We start from the raw sequence: 24,071 nt of genomic DNA on the forward strand, positions 1-24,071 counted from the left end.
TTTTTAGTGGAAAAATTGGATAATAGCCTTGGGCTGCCACGACCTTGCACTTGAGTCGTAATGGATAAAATTCACTTGGTTGATGAGTGCGACCCAGCTTTGTGTGATGCTACTGTATTTCTAGTATTAGTAGCCAGCCTCAACTACTTTAAGATATTTTAATAACTTTATAACTTGACATTTATTATAACTCTTGTTGGTAAGAGACAGCACAATTTCCCTACAACTTTAATTTTGTTTTCATTTTAGATCATGCTGCAAGTCGCAGTATAATACTTTATTTTATATTTTAACTTGGGTTTTACTTAAATAGATTTACCTAACAGGAGGGCACGGACTGATCTGATGCTAGAGATAAATTGAAACCTTAGTGAGCTAGTCCAACACACTTCCTCTCCTTTTGTTTTAGTGTATTGTATTTGTCTCTTTTTTATGTTAGAGATTGTAGTTTGACATTTTTCCATTTTTACTCTTACTTTAAAACAAACTCAGTTGGAGGTCCATAGTACATTACTTGATATCCATCAAACTTTCAGTTAGCAGACTCTGCTCTTTCTCTGCAGTAAATGTGTTTATTGGAGTAGACAATAGAGTATTAGGGAAGGAGAAATTTTGGTGCAATGACCACAGATATCATTGTGACAGATTTGTGCTTTGTGATTGGGTGTTAAACTAGACGTTTTGTACTCCAGCAAATACAACAAGTACCTAAGCAAACAAAGAAATAGCTTTTTCTACTTGGTGAAGGATGTAAACTGGAAAAACGTTCAGTCACTTTTCAAGGTAGGGCAGTCTGCAGGAAGACTGGTAGGGTCTGTAAGAAGTCTTCTCTTAGACACAGGATTTTACTAAAGCTGTGAAGACACCTAAAGGTCATCATTCTGTTAACAGCACAGTTCAAGATAATGAGTGTCATCTGGTGTACCAAGAAGGTTTAATAAAGTTCTCTCCCTAAAGTTGAGACTCAGCATGATCAGAATCCAGGTGATTGAAGATTATTGGTGTGGCATGCAGTCTAGGATGTCCAAGACTAAGGGATTGGTCTGTTATGACCCCAAGGTACTTGCCAATGAAAGAAATGGAGCAATAGCACTGGTTTATGCCACCTACAAATTGTTTTGCTAATACATACTGGCAGAAGAGGCTGTTGGAGATAGGCAACCTGTCACCAAATCAGCAACCATACACGAGGTGCTACTGTTGAATGAAAGCCACCAACAAAGCCATTTCTTTAGCTGGTGAGATGGTAGGCACTCACATAAGAGGCCAGTGACAATTGGTGGAATGGAGGAGAGTTTTCTATGATGAAAGGCACCCCATATGAGCTGAGAGTTAGGTGCAATTGGTAGATGACAGCCACCAATGCGAGTTGTTTCACCAGGAGTTGAGATGGTGGGCACTTGCAGGAAACAGTGATGATCTGTGGGATAGCAAAGACCATTCCTGAGACAGAAGGCAAATCCACAAGACCACCAAATGGGGCAGTCTAGGGTTCAGCAAGACTTATAGATAAGCCATGCCTGAAGCCCATCCTTTCCTGACTTTTGGATCAGGAGCTTACATTCAACAATGTAGGGTTTCTGATATTGTACAAGAATAACTCCAACCAAGTAGTTGGTGAGATAGGGCAGCTGCAACAGTTGGCCAAGAGATGCCAATGATGACCTCTTGATCACATGGTTAACACTCAAGTTAGAATAATCACTTGGTCTAGAAACCAGTGACTGAAAGGTTATTGTGATTCTTCCTCTACAAGCTAGCAAGTGGTTTACTCTAACAAAACATGTTGGTGATATTTCTTCATGGCCACCCAATCATCACAGCTAGGAAGATAATGTAGTTGAGAGATTACTGACTGAAAGTAAATTGCATTACAAGCAATCAAATTTGTGAAGTATGATGTTATATTACTTTGGATAATTACCACTTGATTATAACAGTTTGGTAAAAAAAAATCAAGTGATTTTATATTGTGAACTGGCATTTCACAAAGTGCTAAAAAGAAACTGTCACATATACACTTAACTGTGTGTAACCCTTCCATGTGCAGTAAGGTAGTTGTGTTCTTTACTGACACACGAAGTGGACTAGGTGACTGTGAATTTCAATGTAAAAGATCTTATTCCATTAAGGTTACCTATATTTACTTTTCTATGATGCCACCCAACACAAATGGATCAACTTGTTGTAAGTGATACTGTGTCCCAATGGTCCACAGCTTGGTAGTCATTCTGGAGAGTAAATACCCATTTATTTAGGTGAAGTTGTTTATAGAACTGTTACAAATGGTAGGAATAGGATGAATATTAATTCTGGCAAAAAAAACAACTTTCAGATGAATAGTTTAGTTCAGCTAGATTCTGCCACTAATTATTTATTCCTTGAGGCCAATAGTGCACTGTTGACTTTCACTACTTGCAAGTGATGGTAGGTTACCAAACCATAAAAGCAGATGCATAGTTTATGAGAGTAACTTGAGTTGGCTACAACTGTAATGATGCATAAGCCCAAGGTGGTCTGTCAGAAGCTACTAACATATGTACAGTCCCGATGAGACACAACAAATACTTTAGTGGTTGTAACACCATTTATATTAGCTTACACTCATTCTTAAAAGATCTGTCATTTAAACATCAAGCTGCCAAACTTACTTCTTAGGCCAGAGACAGGAGTTATAAAATTGCAGTATTCAGATGCATTTCTTTATTGTGAACATGGATTGTGCATATACATATATCTTTAATGATTTTTGTGTGCATTTACTTCACTTATCTGTGCGAACAGTGTGTATATATGTATATTTTATGATGAATGTTAAAGGGTATTTGATTTTTAGTTAGATAGTAGACTTGGTGTTAGGGATTTTCTCATCTTTAGGTATTATACATGTGTATGCAAAGTTTTATCAATAGTATTTCATGTTATATGTTTTTGGTGGCTTGTACATGTCTTTTCTTTCAGGCGTACATGTGTATGTACCAATTTGAATTTATGTGTGGCTTATTTTTTCATGTAATGTAGTTTTAAACGTTATTATTTTGTTATGGTTTGCAAAGGACAGTATTGCTGGTGACCTATGTATACACAAGTTTTAAATAGAGTATTGTGTTTAAGAACAGTATTGCTGGTGACCTATGTATACACAAGTTTTAAATAGAGTATTGTGTTTAAGGGCAGTATTGCTGGTGACTTGTGTATACACAAGTTTTAAATATAGTATTGTGTTTAAGGGCAGTATTGCTGGTGACCTATGTATACACAAGTTTTAAATAGAGTATTGTGTTTAAGGGCAGTATTGCTGGTGACCTGTGTATACACAAGTTTTAAATAGAGTATTGTGTTTAAGGACAGTATTGCTGGTGACCTATGTATACACAAGTTTTAAATAGAGTATTGTGTCTAAGGACAGTATTGCTGGTGACCTATGTATACACAAGTTTTAAATAGAGTATTGTGTTTAAGTATAGTTGTTGTTTTTCTCATATTGTAACGATGTTCAATGATTATTTAAAAATGTTTTGTGTATAGATACAGTTTGTTTGTTTTTTGTATGTTTTATTCATTAAAGGGTTATTTCTGATATTAACTTGATGTATGGTTATCCATTTTGGAAGGTTTTCCAAGTTTAAGGGTATTTTTCTAATTAATTTTCTTTACTTTGACTTTGCCATGCATAGTCTGTTAAACTACCCTCTCAAGCTGTGTAACCATTTTATTTTATTGTTTTTGCCATACTACATGTTCATGTGGTTATATAAATGGTTTTACTGCAGTAAGGACAAGCAACCCACTCTATTCAGCAACATCCTTTTCATGTAGTTTTTGAGTTAGGGATGGCCAGTTTGGCCTGGAAGTAAATTGTGATATACAACAGTATTATGTGTTTGCTACCTCCCTTATCAATATGTACATTTTTCAAAATTTCTGCTTTTCTCTCAGTTCAGTTTAAACACAAAACGTTTTTCAATTAAATGCATCTAAATGTTCCTGGTTGTAGTTCTGCCTAAAACTTAGTTCAATGAATGGCAATTAATTGTGTTTTCTTGCAAGGTCTTTTCTTTTAGCAAATCAGGTAATGGCTCAGGACTGTGACACCCTTCCACTTGAGTTGTAATGGATGGAGGTCATATGGTTGATGAGTGACCTGTGAAATTATGTGATTTTACTGTATTATTAAGAAAACAAGTTCTACCCTTGTTAGGCAGATTTTAGTTACCTTCTGACTTGAGCTTTGCTATATCTTTTTGGTAAGAGACAGCATAGATTTTAATTATAATTTGAACATTGTTTTCATTTTAGATTTTGCTGCAATTCACAGTACAAAACTATATTATTTTCTAACTTGGGTTTTAATTAAATATTCTAGCATTGTAGATTTACCTTACCATACAACTGGTAAGAGAGAGTTTGGTTAGGTTTCACTTCATCTCTCTCTCTCCTGCCAGTCCAGCAAACTTGTTAAAGACATTTGTTATTGTTTTGTTTCAGTGGAGTTTTATTTTTCTGTATTTTGGTATTAAAGATTGTACTTTCTTACATTTCTGTGTTTTAATCCTTTTAAGATGCAAATTGGAGTTTCAAAGTGTAAAGACCCATTACTGTGTTACCTCATACTTGTTGGAACTCCATTTATCAGACCCTACTTTTGCTCAGAGATTAAATCTGTGTACTGCCATGAACTGAAGAAATATAGGTTTATGTGTGGAAATTTCTTCTTTATCAATTGTTCAGAGTATTCATTGCCAAGGTGGTTGTAGCACCTTCTGCATTAAAAATCTTGTTCATTCTGGAAACTGAGCAGTCTATATCGTTTGTCTGTATATTTTTATTGTTAAGATATTCAGAAACTAATTACTAATTAGACTTAAATAGTTGATTACATTGGCATCTGCAGGATATATTATAAAGAGGGATAAAATGACAAAATGATATGAAAGCTATGACTAAAAAAATGCAAAATTGATAATCCAGGGGGAATAAGTGCCCCCTTCCTCCTTTGTTGATACCCATAGTCCTATAACATTTAAACAACGATCCATATACAGTTCTCAAAACCTTACTTAAATATTTTAAAAACTTTTTTTTTACATAATATAAATTATCAGCATCACATATAAATATACAAAAAAGTACTAAAGGTACAAAAAATCCCAAATTTGGAAAATTATGACAACTAACTATAATGATAAAAATTACAAATACTTCATTTTTTTATTTTTTGTAAAGATGATGAGATTAGAGAACTCTTTGGAAAGAAAGCTACGTTGTTATTATACATGTTAATTATTCCACTGGAGCCCCCACGGCCGGTGGTTCAGTGGAAGTTAGACTTCTAACGCTAAAAATCAGGTGTGTAGAACACAGCCCACTGCTTAACTTTATGTTTAACAGCATAGAGCGCTATAGCCTATAGGCTGATTCCCCCAATGAACAAAATCTTCCTTCCTCCATCGTTGACGTAGCAAGGTCAAATCATATTTACCTTTGTTTATAGCTAATAATAGTTTACTGTAATTAAGTTCACGTTTTGATGCAGTGTTTGCTGAATATTTTCTACCTAATAAATCTTACGCTGCTGGCTTCTGTCATTTTCATAGTTCTAAATTTTACCCATAGACTTAACACACGCTTTGCACGACCTGACCTGACTTCATGTGACCATATTTATAAACTTTTATACACCAAAAGTTGAAACCTAAAAATAAAAACATATTTTACAATTACTCAGGTTTTGATAACTCTTCATCTTAAATTAACACACTAATATTAATAATGTTTATGACAAACTGATAACAGACTAGTTACTAAATATATTTATCTGGCTAGCTTTCTGACATCCCCGCAGTTTTTAAATATTCCTGTAACGAGCGGTTTTAGTGACTTCTTTAGTTATACATCTAAGACCTACAAAATTCAACAGTAAGCATAATTTCTATGTACTTACCGATTGGTGAGTGTTACTAGACAGTATATTTGCCGGACTCCTTGGCTGATTCTCTAGTGGATTAAAACGAAAGCACGGCCGAACGAAGGAATTGGGAGATGCCGCGAGAAAGCGAGTAAATAGGTCTGGCTTGAATCCCTCTCTCTCGTTTTGTTCAACTTCAATCATCATTGTTTTAATACCAAATCTTCTAATTTACTCACTTGTTTTAAAGAAACATTAGTGATGATGATTAGTGTTTTTTCTAGGAAACTAAAAATTTCTATTCTCTGCTTTCTTTCATATGTTTTACCAAGTAAACACAACCAACCTATCTCTACCACAAGGACTGAATTACAATCTTACACATCAGAGATGGCCGATTTTGTACGGCGTCAAGATCGGCAGCGAGCTAGAATAATTTTGAAAACAGAAAGAATAAAAATACACCTGGAGTTTAAGTAATGTCGTAGTTTGATGTGGGGAGACAGAAGTAGATGTAATTATCATAACTCAGCTACCTCACTTAGAATTTTAAACCCGCACTTTTCAAGTGTTACAATAAAGAAAAAAAAATGTGGTAAAGTCAAAAGTATGAAGAAACATGTTACATAAAACTATTTTTTAAATCATTCTCCTAGTCTGGAATAATTTAGCCCAAAGCTAGGCAATCTACCACGCTTCAAATCTGCCCCCTTTGTCTTCTACCCCCCTATTTATGGCTTCAACCGGTTCTTTGTGCGTTACACATCAGGTGAAGATCAAACGTGTCTACAGTCAATAAAAACAACAAAATGATCTATTTCAAACGTTCTGTTCTACCAAAGAAGTTTGTCATACTAACTTGGCAAATTATTGATAGGAAACAATATAACACTGCGGCCACGTTTATGTACAGCATGTACACCCGCACTAGAATTAATGAAATAAATAAATTAATCTAAACACAGGTATGTATTTATGTAAGCAATATATATATATATAATTTTTACTTTTTCATCTGCATATTCTAATGATATAAAGTTATTCCTTTCAAATCTTTACTTTCATCATATTGTAAAGTAACTCGTCCAGCTAGAAAACAAAGATTTGTATGTGTATCAAACTTCCAGTTAAACATACACATATGTAGCCTTTGTTTATGGTATAAGTCCTTCGTTTTCAGCCAGCATACAGTTTTTGGAAACTTTCACAAGCATGTTTAAGCCCGACTTTCATCAGATGATGGATTATACTGAACTAATTTAAAAACCAACAGTTGAAAAAAAAAATGTGCAAGGGACTTGAACCACTGTAAAGAAACTAGTCATGTATTTGCAAGAACTTGGGGTTAGTAGGAAATGCTTTTATTCAGCCCAATTTTCCACACAAAGAAAAAATCATGATAAAACTCTGAATATTTCCACTTAACTTGTTCTTGTAAAGTATACGAGATGAATTATTATGAAAATAAAAAAGGTATAGCTTTACAGATATATTTCCATAGCTCCTTCACTTGGGGAAGCCCAACTATTAAGAGTTTTCTCTATAACGCGGCTAAGGGCTGTGTAAGCCGATTACTGAAGTCATGTGGTCTATGAGGTGGAAGGTGATTAATCATATTTTGTGGCAAAGATTTCACAAAGTTAGTTATATACCGATTTTCTGCAGGATGTACTCAGTTTTTGACAAGTGTACGTACTTAAAAAAATTTAATAAACTGAAAAACCTCAATATGATGTATAGGTAGGTCTCTACAAAAACAAATTAAAAAAATACAAAAAGATCAATGAACTCAGCTATACTTTAAGGATATAGAGGTATTTCTTCCTAAAGTTCTCTCGACTTTAATTGTACAGCAGAAGATGCATAAAAAGAAGAAAAACGAACTTATGAGGTAATAACTTGATAATTATATCTTTTTTTTGGTCATGGTGATGGATAAACCTTGTAAAAATGTAGAAAGGTCAAGAGTTCTTTCAAGGGCCTGGTTGTGTAGTCATGCTCATTGTTTTACCAATGTCTTGTCATTCATATATTTATATTACAAAGTTCCACTGAATGTATAGTTGAGGACAAGTGCTATTTAAATAAAATGAATTGAATTTTTGGTCTAATACAAGCACAGTAGTTTATTTATATTTTTGGTAGTAACAAAATGAAAAGGGGCAATTTTATGGAATTACGCTACAGCAAACATATCAAAGTAACTTAACACCTTTTTTTGTTTATCTAATACAATAAATAGTGCAGCAGCCAAACTTCCACTGCCCCATAAAGTTTTATAAAACTGAAAACTTCTGAAATAAAAAAATAAAACTTTCAACACCAGATTTTGAAAAAAAAAATCTAAAAAAAGGGTGTCAGAGTTTTGCTACTGTGAATATCACTCTTTTATATTGAAATAAAAACACAAAGACTACAGTGATAAGGCCCTTTCGTAAAACTACTGGTAATGATTTCAACCTGAAAATAATAATAATGGATACTGCGAACATAGTATGGTTGAAATCATAAACCATGATAGTTATTCATAATAGAGTTCGCCCACGAATTTCACGGAAATTCTAATACAAACATACGGGCAAAAACCATCTTAAAAACAGACTTGTTTTTGAATCAACACTCAAGACCTTCTATCTCAATGGCTAAGGCTGCTAAAATATTGATAATAGCAAAAAGTTTATTTTCCGATTGTTAGACAAAAATTCATCCATTTGTTCTTCATGTCATTATTATTAATGTTCCACAAGCCTACAAAAAACCGGTTATAAATATTTTATCCAAACCTCGGCAAACCTACTAAAACAACTCTTGTACAGGACATAGAACTATTTTTATGTTGATTCTTGAAAGAGAGGAAGAGATTTTATCAGTTTTTTCATCGCTATTGGCTAAGTTTCTCTCAAAGCCATTCAAACACCGAAGCCTACAGCAAAAACACCTACATGTATACTGCGCCAAAATCTATCTACAGCTACTAAACAAACTCCTGCGAAGGTTGTAGGGCTATTTTAAAGTTGATTCTTGAAAGTCGAGATTTTTACTGTCTAAGATTTTCTAAGTTGTTCTTCGCTACCAACATAATGTATTCGAAGCCATTCAAGCATCGCAGAAATGTAGAAGCTATTTAAGCACCTTTATACTAGTTGGAAACGGAAAGCTTCCTTTTATTAGAGTAACAATGTGTCTCCAGTATTGAGTATGTCATAGGGTAGTTTTAAAATTAATTCAAGCACCTTGGTTTTTCGTCCTGAGGGATTTCTCTAAGTCCTTCATTTTCCGCCATTGAAAAAAAAAAATCAGGTGTTATAATAATGCGCATTAATTGGAAACTGTCACATTTAGGATTCATCATTTCTAGATTTCCCTCTTGCACTTTGTTTCTACGACTATTTCAGTGAATTTCCTAAAAGTAAAGATTGGGATAGCAGATTTATCTTCTCTTGTGAGTGGTGATTTATTCTACTGATTTTCATATTTCGCTTGTTAAAACGCGTGTTTACACAAAACCACCTGGCTCAGTTAATAATGGTTGGGCGGGAAAAAACCAATGCAGTAGCAAACTGTTGAAAAACACGTAACATTCAACTGAATGCTTATGCACATATATAGCTTAAAGTTTATTCTCCATAAATGAACATAAAAAATCAAACTTAAGAAACAAGATAATTAAAAATTGCCAGTTTAAAAAGGAGAATTGGGGATCGTCAGAAAAGCACCGAAACAACTTGAATCAAAATGCAACTTCGGACTTAAAAAAAAAGTAAACAAACTAGGCTGAAAATAGTATGTATATTATTTTCTCAAGCTACAAGTCCCTATTTTGATTCCAGTAAAATTGATAAGTACTGTAGACATGAAAGTAAAATAGGAATTTTTAGTTTGAGAAAATAACGTAGACACTATTTCCAGCGTAGTTTGTTTACTTTTTTTAAGTGAGTCCTTAATTGTAGGCTTGAAAATATAATCTTTGTATTTTGAGTCAACATATTTCTGTACTTTATTAACGATCCCTATTCCCCTTTTTAAATTAACAATTTTTAATTATCTTGTAATATTATGCATTAATATTCTTGAAAAACCCCAAAGTACTGAATAAGGAATGTAGTACTTAAAATATAATATACCCAACAATAATGTCTTATGACATAATTATTTATAAATGTATTTCGTAGACTTAAAAAATGGCCCTTACACCATAACTACTGTTGTTGCAAAAATGATATATGAGAATTGTTCAGATAACTACTGCTGTCAACCGGCCTTATGAGCATTGTATTATGTAAAAGGCGTCATCGGCAAAGATTATTAGACATAGTGTCGTTGAAATACACACTTCTTCTTTCAAAAACTAAAAGGAACTAAATAAGTAATGTGGTGGTAAAAGAATACAATAGGCCTAATAAAAATGTTTTATGACATGTATAATTAATGAAAAATGTGAAAATTTAGAATTCAAAAAGAACGAAAAGAAAAAAACTTGTACAGCAAGATTTGTTTGTTTCCGGCAAATTTACTAAGGCTATAAGTCGCCTTTCCTAACTTTTAACTGGCGACCACAGGGTAAGCAACCAGCTAGCAGCAACTGTGGGGCTACACTTTATTAACAAATAGTTGGATTGACCGTGATATTATAACGCCTCACCATTGAAAGGGCGTACATGTTCGGCGCCAGGTTTCGATTTCGCGACCCACAGATTGTGAATATTTACGAGTCGAGCACACTAATAACCTGTCCACGACACAATATAGCAAAAGGAAGTAAAACGAAAATAAAAGATACATAAAACAATCTTAGCCTCTGAATTATGACTGTTCTAATAAAACTAACGGAAAGTGGATAACGTGGTACCGTGATTTCATTTGCAAACTTCCATGACATTTAAGCACACATTCTAGATTTATTAACACTTTTTCAATTACAGATACATAAAACTAAGTATTTGGAGTACCTATTTCTGTTTCAATAAAATTAAACGAAGAATGTATTAAAACTAGTTTTGTCTATTCAAAAATGCCTTTATTTTAAACTTAAATAACCATTTATAAATAAATACTTGTAACAGTAATCTGTTTACTAACTCCATTCTTAAACACTTAAATATTACTTTATAAAATGGGCACTGAGTGAAAATAGATATATATTTTAATTGGAGTTATATAAAATTCTAAACTATATTTTTCAATTTTCCCAAAGTTTACATATGCTTTAGATTTCTGCTATTATTCAAATGCATTTGTAAGAGTCAAAGACATGGTGTTTTATACATATATATATATTTATATATACAATAATTCAAGTTATATTTTTTCCATTACAAAACATCCTGGTTTATTTGTCAGACATTGTGCTATCTGTAAAGAAGGCTACTGTGTTAATACAACTATAGCATATTAAACATAGCTCCTACTTAAGAGAAATGTGTAACTGAATCACTCCTTCCTTAAGTTAATGATCAAAGACAGTGATCCATCCAAAGGCTCAAACAAGTGATCAGACAATGTTTTGTGAATGAATGTGTTCATTTTCAACTATTTATATTTGAAAAATTAATTAGGTATAATTAATTGAGAAATGTAATACAGTAAAACAATGGTTCCCTACTTTTTTCCAATTCAGAACCAGCTAGTTTCGCTCCCAACATTTCACAAACCACTTTGTACAGTATTAACTTTTAAATTAAGTTGCAAAACCATATAGTTTCATTGTTATGTTTCAAAACACATTTTTTTCTCCACTATCTTAAATCTCCCTGTGGACAAATTGGGAACCACTGCAATAAATAATCATACCTTTGATAAATATTTTCTGTTAAAAGTAACAGCTCATGTTATACAGGCATAGTTAAAAAGGTAAAGATTAAGAACCATGGTTTCATAAGCTCTATCAAAATACATATGATTCTTGGTTGATTTGTATCAAAATCAATAAAAACAAAACCATCATAACTAACATACATGTACATTAAATAACACATGCTAAAAATCCTATTCATAAGGCTGTAATTATAATGAGTACGATCAAAGCTTCCAATTACTAACACAGTTGTCATCTCTGATTACAACCTAATATCAGGTAACAGATAACGAAATATGACATTAACAATACTGATTTTTTTATTAATAATACTAACACACATTCACAAACAGAAGTGGAAAAGGTGCCACATATATATGTATGACATGGAAACGTACAATAAAAAATAACGGGTTAAAGTTAGGTATACCCTTTGTATATGAAGAATTCAACATTCATACTAGACCTATAACCACGTGCAAGACCTGCAATATAACAAACAGGGTCAACAACAAACAAAAAACTCCAACTGAAACACACGTCATGTGTGTATTTAGTTCACAATACAAGCTCAGCTTAAGAATACTATTAAGTGAACAAGGAAGAAAGACCTACATAAATACAAAAATATTTGGGGAATCCCCAAGTTGATCATCCTGGTGTGGTGGTTGCACCTGTTTCAAAGTGTTCATTATTCAACCCAGAACAATCTAAAAATAACTACAGTCTGACTACAGTGTAAATAAATCAACAAACTTGATAAATTTCCCAGTTAAAAAAAAGATCCTGTTATGAGTTTGCTCACACAGTGATTTGGTCAATTTCCTGGTATGTAACAGATTTAGCAGGTAGGAAAGGTCCACTGTTCTTTAAACTGCATACTCACGTGTGTGTATATATATTATGTAGACACACACATATATACATGTATATATTTCTTGCATGCAGTAAACCTTAAGTAAATCTGGCTTCTTTTTTAAAGCTGTTTCAGTTTTGTTCATGTGTCAGAAAACTGTTACATAAATGCCCAATCAAAACAATTTTTTTCTAGAACAATGTCAATACAATATAAGATTTTGAAAATTATTACTGACAGTACACTTTTTTTTTTTCAATTTTACAAGTGTTGCACAAAAGTAGTATACATGTACTGTATAAGAAACATATAACCTCACATTACAAAAAAGTTGATGTTATAACCAGTATTTGCAAATATTTTGATATGTGGACTCCTTTTCTGTATAAATATTAACTTTAAATAGATCAACATCTCAAGTACTTTCATTAAAATTTGCTTTTTATGTTTTTGAGATATGAAGTTAATGTTTACTGGGTTTTTTTTTCCAACTTAGTGTATGTAATTCATCAAAAATGTGTTAAAAATGTAAAATTGCATTACAACTCCTACAACTACATGATGGTGAGAAAATTGCTTATATGAAACTGGAGCCAATACATCACTGAAAAACATTTCTTCGATAAATTAACATCAGAGCTCTCTTCTTTGCTCATCCCCCTACAGTCATAAACACATTAATATGTTTTAGTCTAATGTGTACAATATTGATTGAAGAGGATTAACTGAGAGAATCTACTAATTAAGAAGGTGGTGGTTACATGTCTATTAAATATTTTTCTATGAAAAAGCCTCACTTCAGTTACATGTTCTTGTATGTTGCCCTGTCCATATATCTGAAAAGATTTCATATAAAACTGAAAGTACATATATTATTTAATACTTTTTAAATAAAGATATAAGTATTGTACAGCAATTTGCAATGTGACTTTTTTGTGCTACTAATTAATTTGTAGATTGTAATCATCACAGAGAGAGAGACATAACAGTTCTTGCTTGTATTATTCACCTTTCTCGGCTAATGCATGCACTATTTAATTACTTGTTATGAGCAGTTTACAAAAAAGCAATTCTTAATCTATGATTAGATAAACTACTAACCAATTTTATGCAACAAAATCTGTCTTCTCAATAATATGTTATAGTGTATGAAAAACAGTAGAAAGTATGTCCAATACTCAAATCTTAAGAAATGCTATACCTAACTAGACAAACAGACAGATATGTGTGTGTGTGTATATATTATATACACAAGCAATCACATATATATATATATATATGTGTGTGTGTGTGTGTGTGTGTGTGTGTGTACAGTTAATAAAAAACAAAAACAAGTAGTGTTTAAATACTATTGTTCTAAATATATCTAGTTTAAACCACATAAAAAATATTAGCAAATATCATACTGAATAATAATTTTTAATTGCAAAGTTTGAAATACAAAATTTACAAATACAAAAAAAAGAAAAATCTAAATCTTTATCCTTAAGCGAGATCTAAAAATATAGTGTTGCACAAACATTGGAGAAAACATCTCTTTAAAACTAGTCTTATAACTAAATGTCTTTGGATTGAATAACATTCCAGAATTACTCTATGCCCCTCTACAGTCAAGAAAATAATCTAGGAATCAGCTTTAAAATAAGATTATTTGAAAAGAAAATTTAGTAAAAATGTATTAAACTGTATATATGTGAGGCTGGTATAGAATGTGTTGCGAGATTTTTCTAATTTCTTGATATTAAACTTTACTAACAATATACTTTTATAAATTAAGTTTATTTCTAACACATACAGTATTTGTACAAGAATATTTTCAAGTTTAGAAAAAAAAAAGCATTAAAACTTTACTACAATGTTAAATTCCTGTCCAACAATATACTGATAGCTTCCAAATATTCTATTTCTGCATGACATCTAAGCTTGCTTATACTGGCACTATACATGTATTTGCCTCACCCTTTCATGAGTCTTTTTGTAAAGCACAGTCAGAAAACCCAGGCATGCAGCCACCCTTTCATGTCATATTGCTGGGAGTGGCTTTCCTAACAAGATAAGAATAGCACTGCATAAATTAGACTTCACGTGTTTACAATGTTGCATCCCTTCATGAAGGTGCTTAGCCTTTTCAATTTCCCTTCTGCCCCTCTATATATATATGTATGGTATGATGAAATGTGATTCACTATAAGGTCAAATACAACATTTAAGCCTGCAAGATACCAGAATATCTAATAATGTCTATAGTATTAGATCAATTTTAAATTGAAAAATAGGTACTTCATTAGTAAGTCATTATTGTTACTGTAAAATAACCCATATGTGTACATTAATGATTGTTTTGTTTTTTACAATAATAATGTTGTTTACCTAGTCAAATGATGCTGTGTTAAAACAAAAGGTGAATGTTTAGACAAATACAAATTTTATAAAATTTATACTATGTCAATTAATTTGTTAGGTGTGAACAACTAAACATAATAGTTAAGTCATTCACACACACATCACTCTATTTTTAACACAATTTCTTCTTTAACTACATTAGTTTTTATTATGATGCTTGATTGATACTGTGGGAATAGCTATGATAAAAAATTTATTCAGGGATTTAGATCAAAGCTCACCTGAGCAAGCAGTGGTGATGGTTTGGGAAGTTTCGTGTCATCCATGCTGGCTTCGACTAACCATAGCTGTTTATAGTACACAACACACAAGAAGAGACCAGTCTTTAAAATTCACAAGTTTTTTGCTTAAACTTCGCGAACTGGTTTCCTCTTCTTAGAACAAAGAAATTAAGTCTTTGAAACCTTTTTGTCAATTGTTCATTATAATACAGCTGAGAGTTAACATGCAAAATGTTGTTGCCTTTATTTTATCTTGCTTAAGTCACACTCATAATACACAATCAGCAAAGTTGAACCAACAAGCGATATTCACCATTTTAAAATAAATAAATCAATGACTGGTCAATGGGTAGAATTGAAGCAGTACGACACAAGCTTGGTGTTGTACAGTATTCAAAGGGGTTATAGATGAGTCTTTCTATACGCATGAGCAGTGTTTACAAAACATGGCTCTCTAAGTGGGGAGCCGTGAGTACTGTACATATAACTGAGATAGGGTGCAAGCCTGTAATGAAAAGTGTACAAAAGTAACACCATAATAAAAAATATGGTTTATCTATTTTTAAGGTTTTAAAAGTTTATCTCAACCTATTGTCAATATGTCCCACTATCCTACAGCTTTCAAAAATATAACAAAAGTCATTACCATTAAGGTTTAAATTAAAAAAAAGAACATTCCTGACACTAGTTCTTAAGTTTACCACATGCATATTAGCATACCGTTTCTCTACATAGTAATGAACTAGGCTACATGCCCAATAACACTCACATAATGGTTGCATAGATATCCAAAATGTTTATATTACATACAGAATATCTAAAAATGTTCCACTAAATTAAGTGATTAAGTATATTTTTTACTGAGTATGACTACATTTATTTTACATAAAACCACTAGTTTAATAATAATGTGAACACTAAATTTTACATTAAACAGAAAGTATTGATTCTACCTACCTATGTTTACATTTTGATAGAAAAATATATAAAAAAATATTTGTAGCTGGCCTATTTCAAAATATTAGAAAGTTGTGTTGCCAATTTATTTGAATGTCCTTTCAACATGATTGTTTATCAATTGTCATTGATGTAATAACAGATTACTATTAATAAATAAAGTTTACAAACTTAGCAAACGGCTACAGAATCCCCACTTCATAATCCTGAACATTAACTTAAATAACATAAAAACTACACATCAGGTTTATCACCATCATTTTCTTTCTATTCAAAGTGTAACAAACAAATTATGATGTTTGTAAACTATAATTTCTGAAGTCTTAAAATTATGATTTTTGTTTTTTGCTTTAAATTACTACATGTACATTGAATCCAATATGCTTTTTAAACAAACACTTTTGCTGATTGATTTTAATTTCAAATTAATATGCAAGTTAAAAAAAAAGTTTGTAACACATCTTTAAACAAAAAACAATATAGTCTATAGCTTTCAAAATTAGAGAATTTAAGTAACATGTTTACGATTTGGTAGCTTTCACAGTTAAGGTTATTACACACTCACTACCAAGTACCATGCAAATTAAATAAATTATAGAATACATCTGTCATTTACAACTAATATAATTTAAGGTTCCACTGAATACTTGCAATATTTAAAACATGTAAAAAATGTCCAGCATACTTCTCTAAAATGCTAATGGTTTTTTATACCATTTTCAAGATTGCTTTTATAAATAAAGTGAAATATATTCTACAGATCACAAGGAATGAAGAATTCCAGCTGTGACAATTTTAGTTTTAGTGTGTCGTACGACTGCTTACACTAAAAGATTAATTTGCTAGCAACAGCTAATAAGGCACTTTCTAGCAACTTGATAAACCAGACTTTTCCCATCTCACAAACAAGACCTGTCATTAGGTCTTATCTCAGGGTAAAATGAGCATGTGGGGAAAGTTTTTATGGGGGTAATTTCCATTTTTGCATCTCTTGCATGCAGGCACTGAACATGAAACTGTTCACATCACAAACAAATGCTTTATCTGCTGCACTAAGTGTTAACCCACTATCAATTCCTAGTACATTTCTAACAACTCAAATTACAACAAAACAAAGCATCTGTGTGGAATAAACAAGGATAATAGAGTTAAAATTGAATCAAACTTATTAGGTTGTTGTTGTTTTTAAAATATTTCCAGCAAGTGTTCAGGTGAGGTTGCTATGCAACCCTTTTTTTTGGATTAGCAACAGTTTGTACAATTGTATAAATTTTTTTTATGAAAGATATTATACTGTTATCAGCAACAAATGTAGACCTTACATAAGTTGTTCTTGGTGGTGATCAAGCTCAACTGCATGATTTGATATTTTTATATTTTGTGTATAAAAACTTTGAAAAAAAAAGAAGTATATGATAGTTTTGAATATAGTATTAAATTAAAACACCAGAAATGTTAAACATTTTACTGTAAGTAACTCAAAATAGATATCAAGGTGTATGTGTACTTGAGGCTGATAAACAAACTCGTAAAACCTACATCATTAAAAGGAATTAAATTTGGAATGTCCAAAGATAATTATTTAGTTAGAAACTAGTCATTTTTTATTTAAAATATTTTCCTACATACCTTGAAGAATCGTGACAGTGGCACCACATTAGGAAGTGTAAAATACCATAAACTTGTGTAACAAGAGTTTAACCCCTTTTATGTTTGTTAAAGCAATTTTAAGGCCTGCTGTAAAACTAACTGGAGTTTAGTTAATGTCGAATTTGGCAAGCATTTCGAGTTCATTACCATGATTAATACCTTTACAATCACCAATTATTAAATGCTAATTACCAATTAATTTATTCCTACATTTCAGCTTAGCTGTTACCACTGTCAAAGATGTCCTGAGACACACTGTATATAGTGGCAGGAGACAGACTTTGATTGAAATATTCTAGTTAGAAAGGCAAGTTTGCTGGCCTCTTGTCCTTGCTCTCATTCCACCAACTATTTTTATGGTTTAAAGACAGATATTCAGGTTTTGCTGAGTTCTATATCAAGTTGACCAAGAGCATTTTTCTTATGTGTGGTTCATATATCATTTCACTATATATGTATATATATATTTATTTGTACCATTCATAGATACAATTAATACAGTTAAAAACATCAGTAGTTATACAGATAATTAATATGTACACAGGTGGGAAATAATAATATTTATATCTACCCTGTCATCACCTCCTGATGTCTCCCCGAGCGGATAAAGTCTCTAATAGCACTGGCTGGGGCTTTTTACATAGAAGAAATCTCGGTAAAGATTGTATTTACAACAAATTTGACTGATGGAATTCCCAGCAGGAGATCCACTGCCATTTACAGTCATTCTATAGCATAATCTGACTAGCTCATTTTCAGACGAACGGCAGAAGTTCATAATTATAAAGTTCAAAGGTTTAACAATAGAAATGGACACGATCTTCTCAGGCCAAGTGCAAAAATTAATTCATAACATGGTCTAAGGTTTAAATAAATATTATCAATGATATGCTTAGAGCAACAGGTGGGCAAGTTGTTTGCTTACTGGGGCTTTATGGCACAAAGCATCAGGTCTATCTGTACAAAACTATTTAATTTATCTGGAAAATAAGTATAAAATATAATACAGATCAAAAATGATTTATTTTATCTATTTATATTATTATTTTATTTTTTGTTAAAAAAGGTTAGATTAAATTAAACAGAATTAAAAAGACCTATATCCTCCCCCAAAAAGTAAAAACACTATCAATCTGGACAGTGTCACCATTGCTAATGACATTGTCTAATGTCAGAGTCAAACATATAGGTAAAATATGTCTAACATGATGCTGCTGTTATTAATCATAGTGATGGCACTAAGGTAAAACTTGGGCAACTGTGACTTGAGTGTTACAAAGCTCTCACTGATGGATCAGTCATTTGTTAATGTAATTAGTAAGGAAAGTGTTGCCAGTGAGATGCCTTGCCACGACAATTTCCTTTCTCTGGTTCCTACACATAAAAGATAGCTAGACAACAACATTAGGCTTTATCTGAAAAAATTTGTGACATTTCTTATACCAAATTAATTAACAACTGGCATAAAGCTTTGCCTTGATAACTGGCTTGAAGTCCACTGATTCTGCCATAGTGTCAACAAGCTTGTTACCTAGAATACCAACATGGCTGGGATGCTAAAAAAAGTCAGTACTTTTTGAATGCCCAAGAGAACTGGATGAGAACTAACATTTAAATAATTCCAGTTGAGTCTAGAGCTTTAAATAATTCTCTTTTTTCTTCAAAAGTCCACACAGACTGGTTCAATTGCATTAGAACTAAACTGGCAAGATGAATTATTTCTTCCCTCCTCTATTATCACAATACAGAGGTTTAAATAATTATATTTTTCGTCAAAAGTCCACACATGCTGATTCATTTACTTTAGAACCCACATGACAAGATGAATTATTCTTCTCTATTTCTGTTGTTACAATACATGCTGTGAAACTCATTTCAAAATCAACACTGTAACTGTTGGTTACCACAGCTGTATCCAGAGTTTTAAATAATTGTCTTATTTTTGTCAAAGTCAACACAGGCTGGTTAAAATACTTTAAAACACCTTATGACAAGACAAATTATTATTCTTTATCTCTGTTGTTACAATACAAGCTGGGATACTTTCACTTTAGAAATTGCCCATTATGGGTAAACAGACAAAATTGCAGTCAAACTTCACTTTTACTTTCACTAACTTTATCAATCTGTGTTCTTATTCTCTCTATTTGCAGTCTCTGTTTTTCTTCTTCCTCTCTTCTCTGGTTCTTTTTGTTGTTTAACAAACTAGTAGATCTTTATCTTTGTTGCCCAAGTCACTCTCCTCTCTCTACCCATTTATCAATGTCAGCTGACATGGTTATATAGCATGATTGTAATCTCTACAAAATTTTTACCACAACTATAGTTGTGTGCATATAGGCCTACTTCTGCTGTCATTCACATCTTTTTTTACCACCATTTACCTCTGCATAATCCTGGCTGGCTTGCCAAATGTCAGCTTCATGGAGGCCAAATGATTTGCAGCAGGTGTCTGTGATTTTTTGGAGATAAATTTCATCAACATACAGCACAAACTCCACTTGTTTTAAAATAATATATTCAAAACAAGTCAAACATATGTACAATAATTCATTACACTATTGTTTACCACAGTTGTATCTAGAGCTTTAAATAATTCACTTTTTTTTGTTAAAAGTCCACACAGGCTAGTTAAATTACTTTAGAACTGAATTGACACCATCCATAAAAATACAAAGTGAAGAACAGATCAAGAGTTGTTTGTAAAGTATCTGACTTTTCATGTTACTCAAAAAAATATCACAAGTGGGGATGATAAAAAAAACCATATTGGGATGGGTTGAGCATCAGATTATGCAATATCATCCAATGTCAGAGCCACTACAGACAATTGCACCTGGATATGAAAGCCAAAAGTAGGAATAGCACATTGTCTATTTGCAAAAAGCACAGCCTACTGAGGCATGAAGACACAATGCCAGGTGGGATATTGAATAGAAAGTTTCAAATGTCTGAGGTGAAGTGTAGGTTCATAGAACTGAGTACAAACTCTGGACTGGAGAAAGGCAGAAACCCCCTGATAATGCATAGGATCCAACAACTTCAAGGCAGAGTCCCTGGATGAACAATAGACCAGAGACTGATAGTCCATCTTAGATCAAATGAGGGCATGACAGATCATCAACATAGAAAACCTTTCTGCTCCCCAAGAGGTAGAAGAAAGGATATGGATGATGTTCAGTGTCTTTGTACTACACCTAAATCAAACCAACTTAATGTGCGGAATAAATGTCAGATAGAGTCAAAGTCCCAAGAATTTAGTCTCAGGCATAATAGGAATTATAGCATCTCCCAGCTGGAGCTCAGAATCAGAATGTGTTCCAAATGGTAGAAAAATGTATGCAAATAGTCTTTGATGACAAAAAACTGAAAACAATTGTTGTGCTCCACTAAAAAAAAGCAAGGGAGGGAAGTTTGAAGCTGCTGCTTAATATAACTCATATTCGATGGCTAACAATAAATCTGAAAGACTTTGAAATAGAAGGCTTGCAACTGTAGAAAGAAGCTGTTCAGTGATGGCATTGATCTTAATGCTAAAAAGTGTGATATTTAAAATACAGCTCTGAAAGACTCCAATTTCCTGTGTGAAAGATTGGGATAATGTCAATCCCACATGGATTTGTAAAGATCTACTGTTAAAAGTCATGAATAAAAATGGATAGATGGCCATGCAACCTATATAAATGGAAAACAGATAAGATGCCAAACCTCCATGTGATGTCATGAGTCTTCCAAAGACAAAAAAAAACTTAAACAAGATGCTCCCTCTCGAGGAAGGCTTCCCTGACTGATATTTCAAGTTGAATCAGGTGGTCCATGGAGGATCGTTGTCTGCAGAAACCCCACTAAGTGGGTTAGAAGAGGTTGTTTGATTCAAGGAACCAAACAAAACAGGAATTAACCATCCTCTCCTAAACTTTTTACAGAGACAATTACTCAGTAATAGGTTTATAATTAGAAGATATCTTGGGATCCTTCCCAGGCTTAGAAAAAGGAATAATAATAGCTTGACATCTAGTGGTTAAATTGGGAAGATTAAAGAGACAAAACTCCTTTTTGTGATCCACTTTGTAGTAGTGTGGTACAACAGAGCACTTCTTGTACTTCCAATTAGAAGACCAGGAATGCTAATGGTTTGAGTCCTTAAGTGACAGAATTCCATTCCACCCCAATTTAATCCTTGCCAATGGCATTCAGTTGAAATATCCCTCTCCTGTCAAATCCAGATGAAAACAACCAGAAGATCAAAAGAGGCAAAAAGAGAGATGTAACAGCATCTGTACTGCCAGACCAATGTAGAGCAAGTTAAGTTCCAACAGAGTAAATAGTCAATTAGTCATAGAGAACTCAAAAAGAAGGTAGTGCTCTTATTGAATTCAATTATGTACTACAGCTGTCTAGTGTTAGCTAACAATACAAAGAATTAAATTGTGGCAAAATGCTACAAGTTCTTCAAATACCTATAGAATGATAGGTTTCTTTTTTGTGAGTGTCAAACACTTAAATACACCTTTTCGCTTTTCGATACATCACTACTATAAAGGCTTGGTTTGGTCTGATATTTCATGGTAGTGTCCATGGTCACTGATGAGGAGTGGAATTCTCCAAAACTAGTCTGGCTCACAGACACACCCCTAATGAAAGAACAGACCATTCCAAGCTTTTACTTGTTGTTAAACAATGTTTAAACAACTCTATTCAATTATAATTACATTGTTCTGGAAGAGGGGTCACCATCTTCCATGCCTTGAGAAATGAAATATTTTTGATAGTTTTTATGTACTATACCACTTTCTCTTCAATCCATTTCATACATGATCTATAATGAGAGGTGGGAACATGAGCATTGAGGATCTAACAAGCACTTGTTGCTATCATGATCAGTGCCGGGCAAAACAAACATAAGTTAAATGATGACAAGATGTTTTTGACTGTCTAAAGCACTAACAGTGAAAACAATAAAGAGGGTTAAAAATATATGGCCTGACTGTACAGTGCAGATAAAAAAAATAAATAAATAATACGTTGAACAATTATTATTATTATTTTTTATTTATTAAAAGTTCAACCTATTATTTATTTTTGTCACCTATGCAGTTTTAACTAATTTATCTTTGTACAGTTCAGACACCCTGCATTAATAGTGCAGGATGACATGGGGGGTAGTAGACAACAAAATGAAAACTCTAGCATGCTCAGATAATTTTTTTTTTTTAATGAGTGAAAAGATGTATCATTGCAGACATTTCTTGCCTGAAAAGACCAGCAAAAAGCTCCAACTTGGTGGTGTTAAAGAGATTCCTCTTGATAATAACTCCTCTTGAGAAAATCAGAATAGTATTGGGAGTAACCTCAAAAGGTATATCTCCAATACATTTCAACTTTAACAAGAGTTTACTATCATGTGGTAGTAATGTTTTGACTAACAGGTACCCAAATCTTAAGTTCTTAATTGACCTTGGAGAGCCCCTCTAATCCCTTCTGAATAAAAAATTGAGACATCTGAAAAACTTTTCCGAAAGAAAATGTAAGATCAGAAAATGAGGTACAGGAATGTGTGTTGTCAGTCTTCAACCATGGGTTGTTTACCAATGATATTTTTACTTTTAGGATCGATAAAAAAAAAGAAAAATATTCAGTACCCACTAACCCTCACTGATCACAGAGTCCAATGTGGAGACACACTATATTATCAAACAGAGACAGTGTAATAATTCCAAGGTTTTGTTAGCACTATACCCAAACAACATCACCAGACATAATTCCACAACACACATTGATTTCATTTGACACTCAGTTAATGCTAGCTGCATAAAACAAGCCAAATGACCCTGGATGCCACTCATTTACAGGAATTCAAAAGCCATAATGGTGTGTTGCAGTGTCCTAGATACCACTCAAATACCAGGACCCCCCCCCCCCCTTTTTACAGGTCTCCACGCATAACAAGCACATGGGTGAATGCTTCAATGCCAGAGAAGATAGTGTTCTGGCAGAATGCAGAAATACCTTAACTTTAGGTCAATATTAAAATAGTAATCTCAACACACATTATTTTTGAGTTTCTCTGGATTCATATAATGATTATGTACATTCCAAGAGTGATGTAATCAAAAACTGTTGTTTTAGTTAAAGAGTTTTGTTTAATGTTACACATATATACACCTGGAAAAAAGTTAAGCACCCCCAAATATTTTTCAGGATTACTTATTGAAAATAAGGTTTAATTTTCATGATGTTGAGCAATGTTCATAATTTCAAACATAATTAAAAGGATGTGAG

The 24,071-nt window shown here is 32.6% G+C and overlaps 1 protein-coding gene across 1 annotated transcript in view; it reads right to left on the reverse strand.

Annotated features, from left to right (window-relative positions):
* The window catches only part of LOC106476213 (zinc finger protein rotund-like), a 178,481-nt gene that overhangs the window by 40,200 nt on the left and 114,210 nt on the right, over positions 1-24,071 (reverse strand). Inside the window, exon 6 of the mRNA XM_022381216.1 lies at positions 15,183-15,248. Coding sequence (XP_022236924.1) covers positions 15,183-15,248 — 66 coding nt within the window. The remainder of the gene's footprint in view (positions 1-15,182; positions 15,249-24,071) is intronic.

This window comes from Limulus polyphemus, unplaced genomic scaffold (assembly GCF_000517525.1).
Source record: "Limulus polyphemus unplaced genomic scaffold, Limulus_polyphemus-2.1.2 Scaffold153, whole genome shotgun sequence".
Lineage (NCBI taxonomy): Eukaryota > Metazoa > Arthropoda > Merostomata > Xiphosura > Limulidae > Limulus > Limulus polyphemus.